This window comes from Ruditapes philippinarum, unplaced genomic scaffold (genome assembly GCF_026571515.1).
Source record: "Ruditapes philippinarum isolate M1 unplaced genomic scaffold, ASM2657151v2 ctg3342_1_1_1_1, whole genome shotgun sequence".
NCBI lineage: Eukaryota > Metazoa > Mollusca > Bivalvia > Venerida > Veneridae > Ruditapes > Ruditapes philippinarum.
This window is the reverse complement of record NW_026863859.1, coordinates 38,662-47,859: the sequence shown is the minus strand read 5'-3', so window position 1 is coordinate 47,859 and position 9,198 is coordinate 38,662. Positions and strand designations below refer to the sequence as shown.

The 9,198-nt window shown below is 32.8% G+C and overlaps 1 protein-coding gene across 1 annotated transcript in view; it reads right to left on the bottom strand.

The window, feature by feature from the left end:
• Positions 1-1,251: 1,251 nt before the first annotated feature.
• Positions 1,252-9,198, bottom strand: part of LOC132723561 (adenylyl cyclase-associated protein 1-like) — a 45,584-nt gene continuing 37,637 nt past the window's right edge. The window contains exons 8-13 of the mRNA XM_060708298.1: positions 8,050-8,233; positions 6,555-6,766; positions 5,395-5,518; positions 4,389-4,471; positions 3,690-3,833; positions 1,252-2,440 (exon numbers count right to left, since the gene is read on the bottom strand). Of these exons, the coding sequence (XP_060564281.1) occupies positions 2,360-2,440; positions 3,690-3,833; positions 4,389-4,471; positions 5,395-5,518; positions 6,555-6,766; positions 8,050-8,233 (828 nt within the window). The 3' untranslated portion in view covers positions 1,252-2,359. The remainder of the gene's footprint in view (positions 2,441-3,689; positions 3,834-4,388; positions 4,472-5,394; positions 5,519-6,554; positions 6,767-8,049; positions 8,234-9,198) is intronic.

Genomic DNA, 9,198 nt, shown 5'->3' with positions numbered 1-9,198 from the left:
CAGACTCCATAATTATACGTATTTTAACAAAATGTTGCTGTTCGGATTGAAATTTACGATATTTACCAACATTTTATCAGACTAGTTGTGAATGAGAAAAACACTTAATAACTTGATGTTCAAATTCATGAATATATAAGTATATTTTAACTTTAACTGAAACTCCGCCCATATTTTGTTAACCATGTACAAATTCATGAATTTATATTGAACTTTTACTTAAACTCCTCCCATATTTTTTTAACTAATAAAATGATACACATTTTCATTCATCATTTCTAAAATCAAGGCTAACAAGCTAAAATTTTTAAATTTAAATTATTAATAAAAAACAATTTTGGTTTATATTCTAGATGTTACAATTTTATTGTTTTTGTAATTTTTTCAGAAAAATTTTGCCCCCCAAAAATATACTAAAAAAGGGAAATTTGAAAAAAAACAACTTTTTTTAATTAACAAAAAATTTTTAAACAAAAATTCGTAACTAAAAAAAAAAGGGTTTATAACTTTGGCCCCAAATGTTGTATGAAGAAAAACAACAACATATAAAGATAACATAATGTGTAGCACCTTTCACACAATAATGCCAGGTAAGTTCGCATTTATTATTATGCTATTTTTCTAAGATATAACTTATTACAAAAGAAACCACAATATCACCTCATGTATTTTTCACTATATCATCATCAAGAATTTAACACATTCAATATGATATGTTTAAATGACTACTTAAAATTTTTCTTTCTCATTTTTTGTAAAAAATGGGTTTAGTTAAAATAGAAAAAAAAAAAAAATGAAAATACAAAATATTGGAAATGTTGCATAGAGTTTTATCAGTAATAATTACACAAACGTGCTGTGCAAGATAACCATATTTTATCATTACAATGTAATTAAAACTGTTCTTGAAGGTACAATAATGATCAAATACATCAAGTTAACACATGCTTTTGCATACAATATTATTACCTAAATTAATAAATTTAGTATTGTACATTTCTCCTTTTTAAGTGGATCATGGAAAACAAATCAACTATTTAAAAAAATTTCAATGAATCTTCAGTAAAATCGAGCATAGTCTTATGGGTGAGTTGTTAAAAAAAAAAAAAGGGACCCCGAACTTTTAAACCTTTTCTTATAGCCGAGTTATTTTCAAAATTTATTTCCACCCCTTAAACAAAAGGCAAAAGTGTTTTATGGGCACGGACAAAAAAAGCCCATTACACCCAAAAATGCCTACTTTACCAAAAAGAGCCCAACTTATTGGTGATTGTAGTACTTTATTGTTAGTCAAGAAAATAAAAAAAAAAATCTTATTCTCAGGTGTTCAAGAGTATAGAATATCATAAAATATCAAATTTGGTGTTCTTCAATCTAAGATTTTTCGTGCAAGAAATTAAGAAACTCATTATATGCTTCTTCCATACCAATAACTTATTTAATTAACTTGTTTAATTAATTAACAACAAACAGTACACAAATTTCTTTTCTTAAATATATATAAGTGTAATAACTTGCATGATGCAATTTTTGGGGAAAAAAAATTTTTTTTGAACAAGCTTTACAAACAAGCGTTTATGACACTTTTTGGCTGTCATGCATTTTTCAACAAAAACACACTTATTTAAGAGCTTAATGAAATTTTGTTATACTTACTTTATATATAAGATATGACAGAATCATAATAAGCTGTGCATATGACAGTTAAAAATTCTTATGAAACTGACATATACAATCATGATTATTGCCTATGTAATTTAACAACTCATACCATAGTAACAGTTTCTATTAAAGAACCAATTTATTTCAAGAAAATCAGTCTTGAGAAATTTTAAGAAAAGTAAAATATTTAAAATTCAAGGAATTTTTTACATATTATATGCAACTAGTAACTGATTTTGAAAGTATTTATCACCATATGTGTGACTAAAGCAATGAGGGTTTTTTTTTTCTTGCTTATTCTGACATATTTTTGGTATATTTTCACAGGTTTTATTAGTGCCTCTTGAAACATGTAAATCACTTTCTTTGTTTATTTGACTATAATTTACTTTATAAAACATTTAAAAAAATTTACATAAAAATTAACATAAATCTGGATGCATGCTGCATTAAAACAATGTATCTTTTTCATTTCCTTTTTTTTCTATAAATCAAACATAACTTGTATAATTTTTGTTCATAACTCATATAGTAGGAAAAAAGAATAAGTTTACATCTGTACGTTAAACATGTATACAAAATATCAAGCATTGTTCTTCATTGAAAAATGTCTGTAACATTAAACATCATGGAATGAAAGCACAGAAAAGTAGAAAATAACGAGGCAAGTTTTTAAGTTTTTTTGCTGCACTAGTTCTCAGACACTGTCGGTACAATCAGTTGTAAACTTTTTGCCGTTCCAAACGCTCTTGAATTGTTCTGGTAGAGGGAATTCCACCTGGTGAAAAAAACAAATGAAAATATCATGACATTTGCACATACAAACTACTTTAAGTGGAGTAAAGGGAAAGAACTATGTTATCAAAGTATAATACAATTGTAAAAAGAGTTTTTTCCCTTCTTCCAGATTTTTTTTTTTTTTTTTTTTTTTTTTTTTGATGCATAATCCATTGCAGTTTACCATATTTTTTATGTGAGACAATGGACCTCTGCTTTTAAACCAGTCACGCAAGTTCAACAATTTTAGGAAATTTTCATCAAGGCCTGCTACATAAAATTAAATATGAAGCTAAATATAACTTGCAAAACTGTTAACATGTGACTCAAAAGTTGTGTTTAATCCTAAGAACTGAACTGCGTGTAATCAAATATAAGTATGTCACTGTTCAGAACTGTTCACTATATAGGGAGAAGATTTGTAAATGGCCTGAAAGCTCAATCGATAGAGACGCGGAATGGTATTCAGAAAGTCCAAGGTTTGAGTCCTGGTCAGACTGCATATATTTCTCACCGTGACATATGGCGCAAAACGGGGCAATGTGACAGCATATAGTCCAGAGTTTAATTCACATTGCTCTGTAATCCTAAGAAATTTGAGGCAGAATTTCAATAAAGCAGGGGAGTATGACACTGTTTAGAATTGTTCACAATATAGGGAGAACCCTGTAACGGTATTCCGAGTGTCGTTGGTTCGTTTCCCGGTCAGACTGTACATTGAATTGATAAGAAACAAGTTTTAACTAGGACATTATGTTACTGGACAAGCAAATGTTGATTATACTAATGTGTCTTATATCGACTTCCTAGTTGAAAGTGCAGGCCATGTTAAAAATAAGATATTATAGGACAACCAAATACATACATTAATGAAACTTATATTTACTTCCAAATCAGCAAGTACATAGCCACAACAATCAGCATGACAAAATGGCAGAGCGTGCCCCGAACTTGATGAGAAAAAACAATTGCTTGCCCCATTATATTGTTTTCCAGGTTTAAATTTATCAATAACCTTTTTTTTGGTTCGGTTTTGTCAAACCAACACAGTATTGGTCATATGTCTCTCCAGCTTTACTGGTGGAGGAATACCTAAAGTTCTGTAAGCTAGCTTCCTCACATGAAAGTATCCAAAGTCTCTGTCGGGATTTGAACCCAAAGCAGTGAGTGGCAAGTGGTTCAAAGTCAATGACCTTAACCACTTGGCCATGGATGTCCCAATCTATAATCTAATTGCATAAAATACTCACAAAGTCACCATCCTCTTTTGGGACTAAGATATTCATCTCGGAAGATTTTGCTGTGACTATCTCAGCGTCTAGCGAGTCTTTACTGAGGTACATCATGCACCCATCGGTCTTGTCTATACTAACTGTAGGGCACTTTCCCATTACCTAAATACAAAATAATCATACAGTGTCAAGTAATGAAAATATTTAGAATAACATTCATAGTAATACAATATTCATTATTCTAAACGCTTCACTCTATTCCCTTATTGAACAGAGCACTCAAGTGCAATTATTACACGATATATGCACAGCATAAAAAAGAATGCTCATACTTCATATGACAGTTTATGTCAGTGACCTTAAAGAAACTGCCACGGAGGCCTCGAGTACATTATAGTATACAGCTTAAATCTATATGCTGAACCTGAAGTCACATTTAAAGCAGCAGGCCCCCAGATTCATGCTAATTTTCATAAAAATTTTGAAAATATATTTAAAAGTATAATGTTGTGAAGTGAACAAAGAAAGAAATTTACACATTGCAAATGGTACTTACAATCCACAATACATTTAAACTGTAGTTTTAATTGGCAAGGTGGCTAGCGATATTCCACAAGTTTTATTTTTATTAAATGATTGGATATTTTTTTAACAGCTTCTATACCTGTATTAAGAGTTAATATTATATCTTGTAAAATAAATGTATCAACAGTTTACCTGTGCCTGCACACTCTGTGAGTTGACAAATTCTACTGAAGATACTACACTGTCAAAAGCAACTGCTACCTTTTTACAACTATCTGTAGACAGAAAAAAAAATCATTTTTATTCAACATTATTGTTAATAAGAATATTTGTCTGTTAACATCACAGTCAGCTGATGATATGTTGACATGGGATAACATTAAAATGTTCCAAGATGCCTAGGATGGGTATTTTATGCCATAATCATTCATATTTGACCTGGTATCACAAGTAACACGTGCCTGACCAGGAACAACTCATGTGGCTGACCAGGAATTACTTATGAGCCTGACCCAGAATCACTCATATGTCTGACCTGGAATTACTCATGTGCCTGACCCAGAATCACTCATGTGTTTGACCTAGAATAACTCATGTGCCTCACATGGAATTGAACCATAACAGCCAAGCGAGGCACTCCTAAGACAACTTTCCTATTGGTCAATGTCCTTCCAACTAACAGTTAAGCTAAGCTGTTCAACTTAAACAGTTTTATCCTCCATAAGAATCTCTTTAGATAACATATGCATGATCAAACTTATATTCTGTTAGCTGATTAATATTAAAGCTTTATTCTGAAATCCCTCTAACTCGCAATGGAATGCACCAAACTCAAAGCAGGGCAAATCCATTACACAAATTAACGGGGGTAAAATGGTTTAAAACCACTACTTACCTACAATGATTGCTTAATTCTGTTATCCCTCTAACCTACAATGGAATGCACCAAACTCAAAGCAGGGCCAAGTTCATTATACAAATTCAGGGGGGGGGGGTAAAAAGGTTTAAAACCATTACTTACCTACAATGATTGCTTAATTCTGTTATCCCTCTAAATTCAGGGGGGGGGGGGGGTAAAAAGGTTTAAAACCATTACTTACCTGCAATGATTGCTTAATTCTGTTATCCCTCTAACTCACAATGGAATGTGCCAAACTCAAAGCAGGGCAAGTCCAAAAGGTTTAAAACCATAACTTACCTAAAATAATGGAGTTGACTTTTCCTTTTACTTGTACTGTACTATCCTGACATTTAAAGATATACACTGCTTGCTTAATGTTTGTATCTTCGATGATTAGTGACTTATTTCCCACTTGATATTCCTGTAAATAAACAAAACAATGAAGTTCACTCTTTTTACTTTTCATTTGTACTGTGCTATTATAACAAATTTATTTTAGTTTAACTGTGTTGGAAGCTATAAGCTTATTTAAACACTCTCGAATCCGTTCCTGGAACCAACAAGTACTAAGCTATGAATGTAAATATCTCAACATTTAAAGCAGCATTCAGTTTTTTTATTTTCTGTTTAGAAAAACAATAATGTGTTATTTCAAACAAAGTATTTCAGTAATTTTATCTCGGAAAAGAGCAACACATCACTGTTAATTAAGCCTTCTTCATAACAGCGTCCTGGGAGCTATTTATAACGAGTAATGACATTCATGTCTAAAATCGGAAAATGAATCATCCACTTACTATTTAACATATACAGAGCAGACCTATCTTAGCTATATTAGAGGTATCTTTATTGTATATGTATTTTATTGTTGTCAAATTTCTTTTCCACATTCATTCTTTTGATTTGACAAATGATTTGTTTGTTTGTTTGTTTGTTTTGGGTTTTACGTCACATCCACACAGTATAGGTCATATCGCGACGTTCCAGCTTTACTGGTGGAGGAAGACCTCAGGTGCCCTTCCGTGCATTATTTCAGGCACGAATGGGTACCTGAGTAGAACCACCGACGTTCCGTAAGCTAGCTGGATAGCTTCCTCGCATGAAAGAATCTTAAGTCCCTGTCAGGATTCGAACCCACAGAGGTGAGGGGCAAGTGGTTTGAAGTCAACGACCTTAACCACTCGGCCACGGACGCCCCCAGACATAACATATCGACATGCTAAATGTTAGCGTCACACTATAAGCATGCCAATGAAAAAGTTATTCATCTTAAATGTTAACAGTTCTATTTTGGATATGTGATAAACAGGGTACTATATTTGTGTAGCTTCTCACTAAATTTATTAAAACTCGTTGAATAAAATAATATTATGCTCGCTAGAGGCTCGCATAATACCATTTTATTCAACTTGTTCGATAAATTCAGTATTGAACCTACACTCAATGTAATAACGTACCACTATCCACTTTTTGTCCTGGAGCTCAAACACTGGTGGTTTAGCGGCAGGAGCGGCTGTAGGTTTACTTCCTGGTTTCGGCGCTGTTTTAGGAGCAGTTGCCTTAAATGGAGCTGGACCGGCTCGAACCCCAGTGGAACTAGTAACTGTGCTTCCAGCTCGGAGGGCAGGGTTCTTGTGAGTCTTCATGTCATCAGAGACCTTCTTTAATCCTACGATTTAAAAAACCCAAAATCATTTTAATATTTCAATGTTAAAGATATATTATGCTCAAATTTGATATTTGAAAAAAATGACAGAAAGACAGAAAAGGTAGCGTTTCATTTGTATACCAAATATTATGAGGCTGTGATGTTATTAAAATTTTCTAACATTGACCATTAATGTCGAAAAACTGAAAGTGGATGTCAGGGACAAAATTTAAACCGAATCCCCTGGTATGGGACCATGTGTTGATGCTGTATAACCAAATATCAACAGATTGTGATAAGTAGTTACTGAGAAAACTGTTACGAAAATATTTTCTCTGTCTGACCACCGCCCGACATACATCATACGATAACCCGGGTTTGCACCTGTGCAACCTGGCCAAAAATGTAAAATTAACGTCTTTTAATTACACAGAGAAATTATGTTATGTTTTTAATTCTATGCACTACAGGTAATCACAGTATGATAACATTATTATAAAGTGTTATTTAAAAAAAACCTGGAAGTATTTATAAGAATAGACCAAATTATTTTGACAAGTAATAGGGAATCATAGTTTATACATTCACTTATTCAAGAAAGACTTATTCAGGAAGAATTTTCTAGATTTCCATAAACTTCTGCAAAAAATGCTTTTCAAAAATGAGCATTATATTTCTTTCTCCATAATTGATCAAGACATATAAACAACTAAACTAATCAGGTTTAAGAGTATAAATGGAATTTGAGTGAAATTAAACATATGACCAAGTTTAATTTTGCCAGATTCTTTTTGACTAGCATTTCTTCACTTCCCTAGACTGATTTGCATGGCAGCATATCAAATGTAAAGTTTCATATAAATTTAAACTCAACAAGAGTTGTCTGTAAGACAGCGCAATCAACTGTTCTAATTGTTCGACTGTAAGAAAAGAGGAATAACTCTGTAAAAGGATTACTCAGAGTTATGGGACCTGTGCCCATGTTGTTGAAAAATCACAGAGTTTCAACCCGTTCCCTTCAGCACTTTTAGAGATACCAACCTACACACAAAAACTTAACCAAAGTGTGAAGGTGATACCGACACAAGGGTGAGTACAATAGCTCTCCATGTTCTTCAAAAAAAGACAAGCTAAAAAGTTTCAGATCACAAGTTGTAAGTAATATACAAGTAATGTATAAATTAAGTCGAATTGCTATGCCACTGAAGTCTTAAAAAGTCTGAAAAATATTCATTAATTAAACATTCATGAAAAAAAAAGAAGAAGCAAAATCTAATATCTGGTATTCATCTTAAGTTACATACCAGATGATATGGCAGTTCCTCTGTTAATTTCTGCAAATAGAGCTGCATGAGTATCATCTCCTCCACCCCCACCAGAGGGCGCCGGTGCTGATGCGGGAGGTGGGGGTGGTGGGGCAGGTGGACCTGGGGGTGGGGGTGGTGCTCCACCGGCTGCAGGTTTGCTGGCAGCTGCTGCATCTCCTCCCTGAAACATAAAGAACGATAGTTAGATATACATAAGATACTAAAATAAAAATGTGTTAGAAAATTCATCATATAAAGATTTAGTACATATGTAGGCTAAATAGTTGACTAACTATCGTATTTAAGTATGACTTTTAATGAAGGCTAATCACCACTTTCTATATTACAAATGTAAGCTAACAAGACTAGTATTATACACAAAAGTACGCAAATATGTACTATACACAATTGCTGTGTATGCTAACATTATCCTATACACAAATGTTGTGTAAACTATCAATGTACTATACCCAAATGACAAATGTTGTGTAACCTAACATGCACTATACCCAAACATTGTGTAACCTAACATGTACTATACCCAAATGTTGTGTAAACTAACATGTACTATTTGTTTCCTATACCAAACCAACATTTCAAAGTAATTTTTCACCTCTATGCATTATTACCTTTATTGATTGTGGCCAGAGGAGAGAACTAGAACATTAAGTTTCCTTAAGTCTATACAGAGTACTCGCCCCTTGGGAATATTGCAATAAATTACTGACCGGTTGATATTCATTTCCAGGATGATTGATCAAAATAACACCGTGTGACGTGACATTAATGCCCCTTGTATTTTGACCAAAAAAAGAAGAGTTAAAAAACGGCAAAATGATTACTGTTCCTTGCCTTACAACTGCACCTTGTCATGATAGGCAAGTATTTCAATCATGATGTCGATTAAAATCTTTCAATAATCGACAACTTAAAGTTTTTGCATGACCATTATGTCACATGGCAATTATATCTCGAATATTTCTTCCAAACAGACAAGCTTAAATTTGATGAAGTGTTAAAACCTACTGGTTCAAAACAAATGCAGTACCACTCAGCATATTCTTCAACATGAACAGAATTACAAAAGTGGTAGGTATTTACAAAGTGGAAAACACATGGATTGATAAGTGGCAAACACATATAATA